The sequence below is a fragment of the Nicotiana tabacum genome, chromosome 14 (assembly GCF_000715075.1).
Source record: "Nicotiana tabacum cultivar K326 chromosome 14, ASM71507v2, whole genome shotgun sequence".
Lineage (NCBI taxonomy): Eukaryota > Viridiplantae > Streptophyta > Magnoliopsida > Solanales > Solanaceae > Nicotiana > Nicotiana tabacum.
In genome coordinates, this window is record NC_134093.1 from 9,668,206 (window position 1) to 9,685,976 (window position 17,771).

The 17,771-nt window shown below is 38.1% G+C and overlaps 1 protein-coding gene across 1 annotated transcript; it reads left to right on the forward strand.

The window, feature by feature from the left end:
• Nucleotides 1–13,525: 13,525 nt before the first annotated feature.
• LOC107791323 (probable carotenoid cleavage dioxygenase 4, chloroplastic) lies at nt 13,526–17,125 on the forward strand. Its single transcript, NM_001325517.1, is given in 2 exon segments — nt 13,526–14,967; nt 16,765–17,125. Coding segments are annotated over 2 exon segments (1,803 nt in total).
• The last annotated feature ends 646 nt before the right edge of the window (nt 17,126–17,771 follow it).

Consider the following 17,771-nt stretch of genomic DNA (forward strand, 5'->3'; position numbering starts at 1 on the left):
AATTACCGCTCTTCCTCTAGTATCCACCTCCAAACTACTCGTTTCTAGCCACAATTAACTCAATAACATCAATTATTGCTAAAGGAATCAATTACAATGCATAAATTTTGATTTCCCAACCTAGGCTCTGATACCAACTTGTCACGACCCAAAATCTCACATGTCGTGATGGCACCTATCTCAATACTAGGCAAGCCGAGAATCTCAATAAACCACTATATCTCTTAAGTTTAAAAACATAGTATTTAAATGCAATAGAAGAAGTCTCACAAATACATATATAAACACTCCCAAAACCCGATGTCACTGAGTACATGAGCATCTAATATTAATACAAAGTCTGACTGATAAAACATTATATGAAAGTATAGAACAGTACAATAACTGAAGGAAAGAGAGACAATGTCAGCGGACACCGAGCCGCTACCTTGATAGTCTCCAAAAGATAAATCCTCAAATCTGGCAACCGCCGTATCCAAAAGTACCTTTATCTGCACACAAGGTGCAGAGTGTACTATGAGTACAACCAACTCAATAAGTAACAAAACTAACCTCTACCTGAAAGTAGTGACTAACTCCGCAGGTACAGTCCAATATAAATAATAACAATACATAAATGTAGGCATTATTTCAAGTTAAACAGTTGCTTTCAGTACAAATAAAACAAATTAATTCTGAACAATACGAGGGATATGACATCTATGTATCTACATGCGAATGTACGTACCATATGTGATGCACCTTAATGAAAACTCCGTGTACTCACAATCTAAAATACTCAATCACTTAGTACTGTATATGACCAATCCAGCCCAGGGAAGATCCATCCCAAAATATATATGTATATCCATCAACTGACTATCAGTCACTCGGTACAGTATAAGGCCAATCCAGCCCAGGGGTCGATCCATCCACAAATATCAATGATTCGGACAAGATCCATGTCCAGGGAAAATCCACCCTTCAATATAAATACTTTGGGCAAGATCCATGCCTAGGGAAGATCCATCCTTCAATATATATAAACTACGCTCCCTATGGGGGTGCAGACTCCGGAGAGGCTCCTTCAGACCAAGCGCTATAATAGCTAGATCCAGGCATAAATAAATAAACATAACTATCGCTCACATTCTCCAGTCTCCTAGGCTCTCAATAACATGAAAAAATAACCTGACATGATGATATAAAGTATCAATGAATGACAATAGAGACTGAGTTATGATATGCAAGTGATAGATGTGACTGAGTACAAAATTGTAAATTTAAACAAATAGTTCAACAACAATACGAACCATGTGGGTCCCAAAATATATCGGCGCATAGCCAAATCATGATCTTTAACATGAGTCTCAGCTCAATTTCTCTAACACGTGGAGGATGTGCGGATAATGACATTTATTTAATTATGCAACTCAACGGAATCAATTAAGTCACAATTCCTATTATGCACACTCACACGCCCGTCACCTAAAGTGTGCGTCATCTCCAAACAATTCATACAACATGTAATTTAGGGATTCATACCCTTAGAACCAAGTTTAGAAATGTTACTTTTCTCAAATCGTGTAATTCTTTATTCCGATATGCCCTTGTCATAAGAATTGGTCTCCGAAAGCCTCGTATATAGCCACATTTAATTCGATTCAGTCAATACCAATTATTGTAATTAATACCATAAGGAAATACTAATTTTCCAATGAAGATCCGAAATTGACTCAAAAATCGCCCATGGGGCCCACATCTCGAACTCGACAAGAGTTACAAAATATGAACGCCCATCCAACCACGAGTCCAACCATATAAATTTCACTAAATTCCGACATCAACTCGACCCTCAAATCTTCAATTAAAGTCTTTGAAGATTTCTACCATTTTCAACCCAATCTTTACCCATTTGAACTCAAAAATCATACCCCTAATCAACCATCTTCTACCCAAATTCGAAATAGAAAAACTAGGGTATGAAACCTTAACTCTTGGATGATGAACTTGAGACATTTCTTGTTGGATTTCAAGGCTTGAGCAAGATTTGATGAACAAGACACTTGAGCTTCTTCCGCTCTCTAGAACATTCTCACTTCTCTCTAAAAATATCAGGTTTTACCTCAAAAATGACTTAACCCCTCTCCTTACCCAGACTTGGGGGTATTAAATGATCTCCTACGTGTGCGGCCGCGCACCTGGGCAAATGGCCGCACATCCGGCCGCACACCTGAGGCAGAAAGTCTCAAATATGCGCGACCGCGCATCTGGGCCTATATATGACACAATTCCAGTACAATGGCCATAACATTCAGTATACATATCGAAATGACAAACGATTTTATGCGTTAGAAACTAGACTCAAAAGGCTTTAATTTTATAGGTGATACACCATATAACTCTTCATATCTTGAGTGTTATGCTCGTTTGAATTTAGATCTTGTACAAACGCACTTGAAACTTTATCCCATCATATAATTTTCAACTTGAATTAGCCTTAGGGCTCTTCTTATACCCTAAACCATTCTTAATGCACCTCATACATATATTATTATGATCAATTGGTATCATTTAAATTACCAGTCTTGTTCATACCCGAATTGATATAATTAGCACCCGCCAATCTTCTTAATGGTCTTAAAACACTTAGAAATTTTCCGGGGTATTACAGTTTATTTAATTTGTGATACATATATACATGTCAAAAAAGTTTAGTATTTTTCTATATTTGATTCATTCATTACTAATAATGCATGACATAGATTAATCGATATACATTGAGATGTTTTGTTTTTAATATTCATCGATATAGGTCGAGATATTTTATTTTTAATATTCATCGATATATGTCGAGATGTTTTGTTTTTTATATTCATTGATATAAGTCTAGATGTTTTGTTTTTAATATTCATCGATGTTTTGTTATAAGTCGATGAATCAATTTAAAATAGATATATTTTTGATGATGATCAATTATATATACTAATTAGATTTATTGCTTCTTCACAAGTCTATCCCCAAAAAAACTCGACCATGTGGCCCATGCGCATCGCGTTCTTAGATGCGGCTATGCCTATATATATATATATATATATATATATATATATGCACGCACACACACACACATACACTTCGTTGTACTACTTTATCTATATATAGCTTGTTATAGTATATGTTAGTGCATTCATTATTTGTATTACAAAATAAAGTGTTAATGGATTATATTTATATTATTTAGTTAGTAAATTTTAATGTTATTCAAAAGTTTGACCATGTTTGACCTACGAATCGAGCGAAATTGGTCGGTTATTTTCCAGAAATTATAACTACCGACCAAAGTTGGTCGGTCAAATCTTCTCCTGTAATAACCGGCCGACTTTGGTCAGTAACTTAAACTATAAATTTTATAAAATATTTTGAATAATAATATAATTATTAAAATTTTAAAATGTGGGTCCACTTAACCGACCGATGTTGGTCAATAATCAAAATAATACTTTGACTAAGCAAGTTTGACTATTGCGATAAAATGTTTAACCAATATACCGACCGATTTCAGTCGGTATGTAATTTAAAAAATGTAAAATATTTTTTTGATAGTTTTCATCCGCTTTGGATGATTTTTTGGTCGCTTTTGTTGTCAGTACACCTCGGTCGAATTTTACCGGATTTCTAGTAATGTTAATCAGTATTTATCAAAACTAAGTGTCATAATTAAACGCCTAATTGGTCCGATGAAAAGAAACTTAGGTGTTGTGTAGATGAGGAGTCTCTTTTCATTGCCCCGCATTAGGAAAATGTGGTGTTCCCTAAATGAATAGTCCCTTTGTCACGACCCAAAATCTCACTAGTCATGATGGCACCTAACCCAACCCGTTAGGTAAGCCAATTTTCATCTATCCAATTCCAATAAAATTAATTAAAAGAAAATATCTAAAACCAATACATCTCCCTAAGAACTTGTAGTACAAATCATGAGCTTCTAAGAATAGAGTCTACAAAGCGGAAATGAAATAAATACATAGTCTGTTTGAATAATACATAAACAAAGCTTTTATGAATCTAAGGCTACCCTGAACAAGAGGCAGCTACAACAGGAACACAGGTACATCTTCAGATCCAGCAACCATCGAGCACAACAACAACGACAATCAATATATGCACGCAATGTGCAGAAGTATACTATCAGCACAACCGACCCCATATACTAAGTAAGTAACAAACCTAGTCGTAGGTTGAAAGCAGTGACGAGCTTCTACCAAGGTCGGGTCCAAAACCACTAGTCCACAACAGTCCATAACAACATAAAGCAAATAGTACCAGAAGAAACACAGAGATAAAAATGCTCAGCCGAAACATGATTTCAAAAATAATAGTTCTTCCTTTCAAATACATCAGTAAAAACCCAAATCGTTTGCCGAAGTAATTCTTCTAAAAATCCTTTCAATAGTAAATAAAATATCTCATTTTATTTCCGAGATAACCAGTATAAAACAAATGCATCACTAGGCCCATCTGTCAACATATGTGAAAAATCATGAATAATGTGATACCATACAGCATGAGAAAAACACATCTCTATGCATATATATCATGTGCATGTCAATACAATGTATCTCAGAGATTGCACTCATGTATTCACTGTCTCAGAGTGCTCAATCTCATTGTCTCGCATTCTCTCTCATTATGCTCAACACACTCAATCACTCAGCGCTATACAATACCTGCTGCGGCGTGCAGCCCAATCCATGTTTATAGTCGACTGCGCTCACTGGGGGTGTACAGACTAATGAAGGGCTCCTACAGCCCAAGCGCTATAAGCACGGACAACTCACGTGTTGCACGGACAACTCACGTGCTATAATATCATATGTGGATCCGCAAGGACAACTCGCGTTCTATAATAATATCTGGATCCGCACGGCCAACTTACGTGCTATAATAATATTTGGATCCGCACGGCCAACTCACGTGCTATAATAATATCTGGATCTGCATGGCCAACTCACGTGCAATAATATAATATATAGATCCGCAAGGCCAACTCACGTGAAATAGTATAATATATAGATCCGCACGGCCAACTCACGTGCAATAGTAAAATATATATAAAGCCAACATGGCCTGTTGCGGCTTGCAGCCCGATCCCAAAAATATCCTCACAATCAGGCCCTCGGCCTCCCTCAGTCATCAATCTCTCCAGTCTCTCTTTCATGGGCTCACAATGTCATGCGAATAGCCCAAAAATGATGATATGATGTATCAATAAATAACAACAGAGACTAAGATATGATATGCAATGAAATGAATATGACTGAGTATAAATTTTCATTTTAAAAATAAATATTTCACAATAATATGACCTCTGTGGGTTCCAATAATACTGGCACATAGCCTCAACATGATTTTTAATATGCTTTTCAGCTTAATTTCTATAACTCATAAAATCGCATGGAAAATGCCAAGATCATTTAACTACAAACTTCCACAGAAATAATTATGTCACAATTTCTATAGTGCACACCCACACGCCCGTCACCTAGCATGTGCGTCACCTCCCAACAATTCACGAAATACATATATTCAGGGTTCATACCCTCAACTCCAAGATTAGCCAAATCTAATGCCGAGCAAGCTAAACAATGCTCCATAAATCCCATTATGCGCGTATCAACTTCCAAACGGCTCGAATCTAGTCAAAATAATTTGATTCAGCCCACAAAAATTATAGGAATTAATTCCATATCAAAATACTAATATTTTCCAAAAATCCGAAATTGTGCCCCAAAAATACCCGTGGGGCCCACGTCTCGGAATCCGATAAAAATTATAAAATCAGAACCCCCATTCAACCACGATTCCAACCATACCTAAATTACTCAAATCCGACCACAACTCGGCCTTCAAATCCTCAATTTAAACTAAGAGGGTTTTCAAACTTTTCCAATTTAATTCACCAATTAAATGATAAAAACAACCATGGATTCGGGTAATTTAACCAATATTGAGTTAAGAACACTTACCCTGTTGTTTCCTCTGAAAATTGCCTAAATATCGCCTCAATCCGAGCTCCAAATCGTTAAAATGGACCCATTTTCTTAACTTAAACTTTTTGTATAGGCCTCTCTTCTTCGCAAACGTGACAGGTCCCTCGCATTCGCGAAGCACAACTCGACTGCCCACAAATTTAACTCTTCGCGAACGCGAACGCCACCTTGCGAACGCGTAGAACAAAAACCCGAGGTCCCCAATCGCCTCACTCCTCTTCGCGAACGCGACACCTCTCATGCGTTCACGATGCACACAAAGACCATACCTTCACGTTCGCGTTCGCATTCGCATTTGCGTCCTCCCCTTCGCGAACGCGAAGAACAAACTTACACTCAGAAAACACTATTCGCGAACGTGAGGGCCCACTCGCGAACGCGAAAGAGAAAATCAGAAAAATGCAGCAACAGATATCAGCAATCTCACCAAGGCCAAAAATGATCTGTTAACCCCCCGGAATTCACCCGAGCCCCTCGGGACTTCAACCAAATATACCGACAAGTCGTAAAACATCATACGGACTTAGGTGAACCCTCAAATTACCTAAAACAACGCTAAAACCATGAACCCAATTTAGGCCAAATGAACTTTGAAATTTCTAGTTTCTACAAACGACTCCGGAACCTATCAATTCACGTCCGATTGACCTCACATTTTGCACACAAGGCATAAATGACATAACGGAGGTATTCAAATTTTCAGAATCGGATTCCGACCCTGATATCAAAAAGTTAACCCCCGGTCAAACTTCTCAAAAATTTAACTTTCGGCATTTCAAGCATAATTCCACTACGGACCTCCAAATAATTTTCCGGACATGCTCCTAAGTCCAAAACCACCATACAGAGCTATTGGAATATTGTGAATTAAATTCCGAGGTCTTTTACACATAAGTCGACATCCGATCACTATTTTAACTTAAGCTTTAAACCTTGGAACTAAGTGTTCCAATTCATTCCAAAACCTCACCGGACACGAACCAATTGCCCCGGCAAGTCACACAACAACTGTAAAGCCCAATTTGAGCAGTAAATGGGGAAACGGGGTTGTAGTACTCAAAACGACCAGTCGAGTCGTTATATTCTCCCCCACTTAAACATACGTTCGTCCTCAAACGTGCCAAGAGTTGTTTCCAAGCCATCAAATCACTGTTCCATCATACCACACACGTACTCGGGGGTGAACCCACGTCACCCTATTCCACATAGGCTTGACTACACAATACAACTGAAAATCATTAATTTAACCTTAACCCATAAACCTTGGAGTTTAATTTCCAACCTTTAGAATTTCTTTTAAGATACAAATCTTACATTTACACACCGTATAAGTCTGAACAAGTTGCATCGAGCTATAACTATAACCCCGGATATAATCAACCTAAAACTCCACAACTCGCATGCTCGTAGCACCATTCCTGATCGCAGTGACTAATCCAAAACCACCCACATACTAGTATTAAACCCATATCGAACCAAACCTTATCTAAAAACCTTCGTACACTGTTGATAATAAAAGAAACACGCAGAATCTTGTAACCCCTTATCAGACCAACAAGTCATGGAGATCTCTCGCCCCAACCGGAACCATAATCACTTTCTGAGCTGACTTTCAATATTATACTCCAAAATATACCGAAATTAAACCTGATAATACCCATTCCGGGTCCAATGACCTTATATTACTAAACATAATTGTTCCACAGACATACCACACCAATATAACTCGGAGCCACAACTCGTGCCATCCGTGCACTAATACGCAACAATTCAAATGTACCTAGTCATGGAAAATGACTCAAATGAGAGAATTGCCCCGCCAGATTAACAAGTACCTCTACAATGAAACGCTGAAAATTCATCATACATCGTAGAACCATCACCAGATTCTAACACGAGGCTCATATTATATACCCCGAGCCACCCTGCTCCAAATTAATAACGACAGAGAGGCAATTGACAAAAATACCACACAAAACCTGAAAGGACATAACCATTACGCTATCGATCATGTAATACCCAAATACTCATCACACTCAAATTCTGCTATAAAGCTCAATTAGAACCGCACCATCTGTGCACATAACCAATTAATCACAACTCCTCGTAGAATAAAAGAGTAACTCACATATCATTTGAGAACACGAATAAGTTCAACATCAACCGAATGACACATCCCTTAATAATAGCAGTATGGAACCAACCATTCCGGCTCGGTGTAGAATACACATCTTAATTGGGCATATCAATAGACCCCCAAATCAACTCTGGTCACCCACAATAGATAAATAACCCTCCGAAAATTCACCGCGACTAATTCATAATACATCCTATCATCTCACTTGCTTCGGCCACAACTTCACAGTCCACAACTATGAAACAATCAGCTCCTGAGAACTCCCAATCTCCAATTTCATAGAACACATGAATCACCATATTTGATTCCATCTCCACCGCCCGAATGCCTAACACCTCTCTCATACACAATCATCCCACGAGAAATACTTAAAATTCTTCAGTGCCACCTCGCAAAAATTTGAATATCAACAGTCGATCAACCAGGAGAGTGACGCAATACCAATTTTTACATATGTAAGTCAAAATACAATGCTCCTTCTGAAGTCCGATCCTTTCTCATACAACACCAATAATTTACATACCATTTTTGTTAGAAACCTTTCTCTTGCTTCTTTCTAGGCGGAAATCACAATACACAACACGTTCTCCACACCGGTAGAAACCATCAATAATACTTTGGAATCCATTTGCACATAATCAAGACCTTAAAACTAAATTCCTCTAATTCGACCAAGCCACGCAGGTCTCCAAGTCCAGGTGTATTGACACAAAGCACCTGTAGAAAACCCCCACATCATAAGCACCCAAAGAACCGATCATATCCATTATCATACTGATCCAACCTACTACCCAGTTGTCCTATTTTCTTCGAGTCCCTTCCGAATTTGTCTTCAGATTGATACTTCTTCTTGCTAAAATACCATGATCTTTAACCACAACTTACCCTACAAACCTTAGCATAGAACCACAACGCCCTACGGCCCATAAGCAACTGTACTCTTCTTAAGCACCTTCAAAACTACTACAATTGTAACCCTTACTCTCAGAATACCTTATGTGAATTTGAAATTGTCCTTCTTACCTTCCTTATATAAAAGTGTAGAATCCATAGTCATATAGAATTCCCACAAGTCCAGGCACCATCAAACCAAAATCTCAGATTTTAACCATACGCAAGTCCGAAAACTTTCTCAATTGCTATATATAATTCTCATACCCACTAGAATTTTCTCGGGAGTCACCCACTTTGCTCAAATTTAATTGCACTGCCCAAATGGGCCAAAAGACACATGCCCCATTAGCACAACAACACTCAAAGAAGTAACTCTACTTTAACACCACCTATCAAATTCATACTCCGTGCGCACTACATCATTCACCCATAATAACTCACTCATCCCACGATTTTCATATACTCATAAAGTACAATATAACCCGTATCCAAGAATTCGTTTACTCAAGTCATTCTCGAACTCCATCTCTACAAGTCATAACTAATCCACAAGTATGCCTCAGACCAAAACTAAAATTTAATATATAACCATGAAATTAAGCTGTCTGCAGCAGGCTCCCCCACTTGGCTCAAAGCCATAAATTTAAATACTCCATAACTCACAATATCCATACTCTACTACTGCCCTAATACTTCCGTCAGTTCAACGAAAAATTCTTCTCAATCTCATACAATGCCAACCATAAAAATACCCCAAATCATCTGCTAAGCTCGCAATCATTCTCTTGACACTCAAGTCAACTTTCTCAGCCAGATTCAAATTCAAATCTCCACACATACACCCTGCTGGCGGAAAAGTAACTCTCCACTCACATATAAGGAACACACCTACGTAGATTACTCTCCAGGAGATAACCCACTTCCCTAGCCTCAAATTGTCATCTTGTTATATCTTTTCGCAGTCACAATTACTATGCAATCACTTAGCCAATCTGAGTCCAACTCATTACCCATACATGAGAATTTAATTTACCCCAAAATTTAACAATATGAAAGATCCTTCAAAACATTCATACTCGAGACTGTACGTCACATTAAAACGAAAATCAAGCACCCAATGGCCATTACTTTACATTTCAAGGAAACACTTCTCGTCACATTCAAATCGTCTTAACACATCCCGCGGTCATATCATACCCATCATACTACCATTCCACCGCTCATCGAGCCACAAATTCCACTTTAGGGTCATTACCAGACATATGAGTCCAATTGTACAAGCTATAACTGAAGCTGCCGAGCTTAAACTGTGGTCTAACCATGGCCTCAAGTCCTCCAGACTGGACCATAACCAAAATATAGAATTCACATCTCGCACATCATCCCTGAAATCATAAGCTGGCAATACACAGCTGATACCGAGTGCTCATGTGCGCATACGAATTCGTGGAAGGAATTCAAAGAGTTATGTCCCAAGCTGAATCAATCCCGCACGATAAGGAAAGAAAGATGGGAAGTATATATCCTAAATGCCCTGTAGCCTCTCGAAGATAAGTATGGACGTCATCATACCGATCCACAAGACTCTACTAGACACTTGCTCATGACTTGTAGAACCTATGAACCTAAAGCCCTGATACCACCTTGTCACGACCTAAAATCCTATTAGTCGTGATGGCACCTAACCCAACCCGTTAGGTAAGCCAATTTTCATCTATCCAATTCCAATGAAATTAATTAAAAGAAAATATCTAAAACCAATACATCTCCCCCAAGAACTGGTAGTACAAATCATGAGCTTCTAAGAATTGAGTGTACAAAGCGAAAATGAAATAAATACATAGTCTGTTTGAATAATACATAAACAGAGCTTTTATAAATCTAAGGCTACCCTAAACAAAAGGCAGCTACAACAGGAACGTAGGTACATCTTCAAGTCTTGCAACCATCGAGCACAGCAACAACAACAGCCAATATCTGCACGTAATGTGCAGAAGTGTAGTATCAGTACAACCGACCCCATGTACTGAGTAACAAACCTAGTCGTAGGTTGAAAGCAGTGACGAGCTTCTACCAAGGTTGGGTCTAAAATCACTAGTCCACAACATTCCATAACAACATAAAGCAAATAGTACCAGAAGAAACACAGAGATAAAAATGCTCAGCCGAAACATGATTTTCAAAAATAATAGTTCTTCCTTTCAAATACATCAGTGAAAACCCAAATCGTTTACCAAAGTTGCCAAAAATATGAATAATTTGAGAAAAGTAATTCTTCCAAAAATCATTTCAATAGTAAATAAAATATCACATTTTCTTTCCCACATAACCAGTGTAAAACAAATGCATCACTAGGCCCATCTATCAAAATGTGTGAGAAATCATGAATAATGTGATACCGTACAACATGAGAAAAATACATCTCTATGCATATATGTCATGTGTGCATGTCAATGCAATGTATCTCAGAGATTGCACTCATGTACTCACAGTCTCAGAGTACCCAATCTTATTGTCTCGCATTCTCTCTCATTGTGTTCAGCACACTCAATCACTCAGCGCTATACAATACCTGCTGCGATATGTAGCCCGATCCCTATTTATAGTCGACTGCCCTCACTGGGGGTATGCAGACTTATGAGGGGATCCTACAACCCAAGCGCTATAAGCACGGACAACTCACGTGCTATAATATCATATCTGGATCCGCACAGATAACTCACGTGCTATAATAATATCTGGATCCGCACGGCCAACTCACGTGCTATAATAATATCTGGATCCGCACGACCAACTCACGTACTATAATAATATCTGAATCTGCGCGGCCAACTCACGTGCAATAGTATAATATATAGATCCGCACAGCCAAGTCACGTGCAATAATATAATATATAGATCCGCACGGCCAACTCACGTGCAATATTATAATATATAGATCCACACGGTCAACTCACGTGCAATAGTATAATATATATAAAGCCAACATGGCCTGTTGTGGCGTGCAGCCCGATCCCAAAAATATCCTCACAATCAGGCCCTCGGCCTCCCTCAGTCATCAATCTCTCCAGTCTCTCTTTCATGGGCACACAATGTCATGAGAATAGCCCAAAAATGATGATATGATGTATCAATAAATAACAACAGAGACTGAGATATGATATGCAATGAAATGAATATGACTGAGTATAAATTTTCATTTTAAAAATAAATATTCCACAACAATATGACCTCTGTGGGTCCCAATAATACTGGCACATAGCCTCAACATGATTTTTAATATGCTTTTCAGCTCAATTTCTTTAACTCATAAAATCACATGGAAAATGCCAAGATCATTTAACTACAAACTTCCACAGAAATAATTATGTCACAATTTCTATAGTGCACGCCCACACGCCCGTCACCTAGCATGTGCGTCACCTCCCAACAATTCACGAAATACATATATTCAGGGTTCATACCCTCAACTCCAAGATTAGAAGAATTACTTACCCCGAACAAGCCAAATCCAATGCCGAGAAAGCTAAACAATGCTCCACAAATCCCTCTATGTGCGTATCAACTTCCAAACGGCCCGAATCTAGTCAAAATAATTTGATTCAGCCCACAAAAATTATAGGAATTAATTCCATATCAAAATACTAATATTTTTTAAAAATCTAAAATTGCGCCCCAAATATCACCCGTGGGGCCCACGTCTCGAAATCCGGTAAAAATTACAAAAATCTGAACCCCCATTCAACCACGAGTCCAACCATACCAAAATTACTCAAATCCGACCACAACTCGACTTTCAAATCCTCAATTTAAACTAAGAGGGTTTTCAAACTTTTCCAACTTAATTCACCAATTAAATGATAAAAACAACCATTGATTCGGGTAATTTAACCAATATTGAGTTAAGAACACTTACCCCGTTGTTTCCTCTGAAAATCGCCCAAAAATCGCCTCAATCCGAGCTCCAAATCGTTAAAAATGGAACTTAAACTTTCTGAACTTAAGCTTTTTGTCCAGGCCTCTCTTCTTCGTGAACGCGATAGGTCCCTCGCGTTCGCGAATCACAACTCGACTGCCCACAAATTTAACTCTTCGCGAACGCAAAGCTTTGCAAATCTTACTCTTCGCGAACGCGACCATGGCTTCACGAACGCGAAGCTTTACTAGCTCAGACCTTCGCGAACGCGAACGCCACCTCGCGAACGCGTAGAACAAGAACCTGGGGTCCCCAATCGCCTCACTCCTCTTCGCGAACGCGATACCTCTCACGCGTTCGCGATGCGCACACAGACCATACCTTCGCGTTACACCCGGGTGTTACACCCTTTCCTTTGCCTTACTACTCACTCTTATCCCACATACGGTATAAATTGGCCATGGGACCTCAGTTCATGCAAGCACTTATTTTATTCCTTTACTCTTTAGTATCAAATCTTGCTTCTTCTTTTCTTCAAGAAGAGACATAATGGATGCCTTCTCTTCCACTTTCCTTTCTACATTATCACTACACCCTAAATCTCTTCTTTCTCCTAATTATTCTCCCAACACATCATCTTCTCTTGCTCTTAAGGTCTCCTCCGTTAGAATTGAAGAAAGGCCACAAACCACTACTAGAACAAAACCACAAGAAAAGCCAACCCCATCACCCTACACTCCTCCAAAAGACACTCCCAAAAGACAATTACCTACAAAATCAACAACCACAAAAAAAACAGTAAAGCCATCATTTCCATCAGTTATCTTCAATGCATTTGACGATTTCGTGAACACTTTCATTGATCCTCCTTTGAAACCTTCCGTCGATCCAAAGTATATTCTCTCTAACAACTTTGCTCCGGTGGATGAGCTTCCCCCTACTGAATGCGAGGTCGTGGTAGGCTCCCTTCCGCCTTGCCTTGACGGCGCGTACATCCGAAATGGCCCCAATCCTCAGTATCTTCCACGTGGACCTTACCATCTTTTTGATGGAGATGGAATGCTTCATTGCATTAAAATTTCTCAAGGCAAAGCTACACTCTGCAGCCGATACGTCAAAACTTACAAATACATAATTGAACGTGAAGCTGGTTCTCCGGTTATCCCAAATGTATTCTCTGGTTTCAACGGTCTCACTGCCTCGGCGGCGCGTGGTGCTATCACCGCAGCTCGAGCGATTGCAGGACAGTTCAATCCCACTAACGGCATAGGCCTAGCAAACACAAGCTTAGCTTTATTCGGAGGCAAACTTTTCGCTCTTGGTGAATCTGATTTACCATATGCAGTAAAATTAGCCCCAGATGGTGATATTATTACCCTCGGCCGTTACGATTTCGACGGAAAGCTTTTCATGAGCATGACGGCACATCCCAAAATTGACCCAGACACTAACGAAGCTTTTGCTTTCCGTTACGGTCCAATGCCTCCTTTTCTAACTTACTTTAGAATCGAACCAAATGGTACAAAAACCCCAGACGTGCCAATATTTTCTATGACACGTCCGTCATTTCTGCATGACTTTGCAATTACTAAGAAATATGCGATATTCTCGGACATACAAATAGGAATGAACCCACTTGAGTTCATCACCGGTGGTTCACCGGTGAGTTCCGACTCTGGGAAAGTTCCCCGTCTTGGCGTGATTCCACGTTACGCCAAGGACGAGTCGGAAATGAGGTGGTTCGACGTGCCCGGGTTTAATATCGTACATGCAATTAATGCGTGGGATGAAGATGACGGGGATACTATAGTGATGGTGGCGCCGAATATATTGTCGGTGGAGCATACGCTGGAGAGAATGGATATGATACATGCTTCTGTTGAGAAAGTGAAGATAGATTTGAAGAGTGGGATGGTGAGCAGACATCCAGTGTCGACAAGGAATCTTGATTTTGGAGTCATCAATCCGGCTTATGTTGGGAAGAAGAACAAGTACGTATAAATCTCATCAGCAACTTAATTAATTAGATCATAAGTAAATTGGCATAATTAGTAGAGTTTAAATGATAGTAAAAAAGAACTTTTACACAATTATGTTACCTAAAAAGATAATTACAGCCAACTCTTCATAATTAATGGACCAGCAACTTAAAAAATAAGGCTGTTAATTAACTTGCTATGAATTTTAAAAGATAATATAAACAGTTAGTGTATACAGTTAACATCAATTAAATGTACTTGTTACTCCCTCCGTTCTGGTTTATATAAACTTATTTCCTTTTTGGTCCATTCCAAAAAGAATGATCCATTTCTAAATTTGGAAACAATTTAGCTTAAACTTACAATTCTACCCTTAATGACAAGTATTTAACTTGTTTAAGACCACAAATTCCAAAAATCTTTATTTTTTCTTAAACTTCATGCCCATTCAAACATGTTCACATAAATTGGAACAGAGGGAGAGGGAGTACTAGATTGGACTTAAACGTCTTTAAAGAGAATTGGAAATATGGAAATAGTATTACAAATTATAATAAATCATCATAGAAATCAAGCATGTTCATGGATGTGCTTATTTGCAACATTAAATTTTTCGATGTTATATGAAACTGAGACATGAAATATCTCACCTTAACGCGTTAATCACTAAGTCAAGGATTCATTGACAGTTTAGTTAGGTAATTGTTGACATGAAAATTTAAAACTTATAATGGATTAGAATATGAGATGGAATACAATGTTTTTGTAGCATTGAAATTTTAATACAATTGAGAAAATAATCGAAAATCGGAAGTACTTATCGTGTTAATGGGGTCACAAGTGTAAAAATATTCAAAGTAAATAAAATATTTGGTTTAAATATAAAGGAGATAAATAGCAGGCTGGCTAAAAGGTACAGTAAAAAATTAACATGAGCTTAATTAAGTAAAATCCAATAAACAAAAATGTCATTTTAGGGTTGACATAGATATTTTGTTTATGTGATATAGCTCAGTAGTTTCATAATTAGGACAAACCACTTGACACTATCAGAAATTTATTGGTTGGGCTCCATCTACAGACTATAGTCTAGCATGGCCATTTAGGTCCTACTGATCACTTGATTCAGCAGATATCACAAACCAAACTATTCTAATAAGCAATTCCCCACAGGCAAAGGCAGCTTTTCCCCACTCTTAAAATATACTTTTGTCTACATGTTCTTCTAAACATACCAAATATGTTAAGTTCCCATCTTCCAAGTAAATTATCCATGAAAAAGTTTACAAAATATTTTAGTAAGGACCAAAAATATCATTTCAGTTTGTGTACTTTGTAAGCCATGCCTTATAATCTTTCTTATTTCAGTTTAAATATCTAAGTGACAAGAATAGTTATAAGTTCACTTTGAAACTGAAACACAACATCCTTTGAGAAACTGTATTCCTTACGAGGAAAGAACAGTGTAGTTGTTTGGTGAGGGTCCATTGGCGTACAAGTAGCCTATGCTGCAATATGACAATCAACCCCAAAAAGTAACAAAAGGAGGAGAGAAGAAAAATCTAAGATTCTCCACCAGTTCAGAAATAATACTAGATACGGTGGGGAAAAAACTAGAGAGAGATAGCTATGCACCCAAGTGTGTGACTTAATTAATTGTTAAAAAAGTTAGTAAAACTCACAAAACACCAACATCCAAACTCCAGTGGAGATAAAAGAAAATATAAGGTGATTTCTCATCATGTATTTAAATAGTACGTATAATTTAGGTAGAAAATTAATGTGATTTCATTTTCACTACTCCAACAGGTACGTATATGCAGCGATTGGAGACCCTATGCCAAAGATAGCAGGCATAGCAAAATTGGACGTATCAGTAGCAGAAGCTGATCGGCGCGAATGCATAGTGGCGTGCCGATTATTTGGAGAAGGCTGCTTTGGCGGTGAGCCATTTTTTGTGGCAAAGGATCCCAACAATTCGGCAGCGGATGAGGACGATGGCTACGTTGTGTCGTATGTGCACAATGAGAAGACAGGAGAGTCAAGGTTCTTGGTCATGGATGCAAAGTCCCCTAATCTTGACATTGTGACTGCTGTCAAATTGCCTCGTCGAGTGCCTTACGGTTTCCACGGCCTTTTCGTCAGGGAAACTGATCTTAGGAAACTGTAGATATATACGGATATTTTGTTTTAAAAGTGGCAATATAGGCAGTGACGGAGATATATACCTTTTAGAGAGGGTATGGGTGTCATCTAAAACTTCTTCCTTGTATATATATGTATATTTAAATTATTTTATATGTATATATAGATAATAGCTAGTTATGATAATATTATTTTAATATTGAATTGACACAACAAATAAATATCAAAACCAACCGTTCATACTTGTCTCCTAATCCTCCCCCCCAAACACCCAATTAAAAGAAGACATTATCCAGACTTCCAGTAAGCTGAAGCTGATTTCTACCAAACTGAACATTGATTTTCTTGAATTTTCCTGTGGAATATAAAATTACTGATTTGAATTTTCGTGTGGAATATAGAATTGCCAAGTGGTACATCGAATCAATAATAGAAATCTATTGAATTAATTGTGGGGCGTGGCAAGGCGTAAGCGTTAAGGCGCAGGGTGCCCTTGATTTTTAATTTTTTATAACTTAATAAAATAATTATATAAATAAAGTTCGTAATTAGCTACTTAGAGGCCTAGTTCAAATAGAATTCTTCCTAAAAGGTGGTTGTGTAGATTAATTGCTCTTCTTTAGCTGTTTTTCAAAAGACTTGTATTTATATGTGAAATATAATATTTCTAC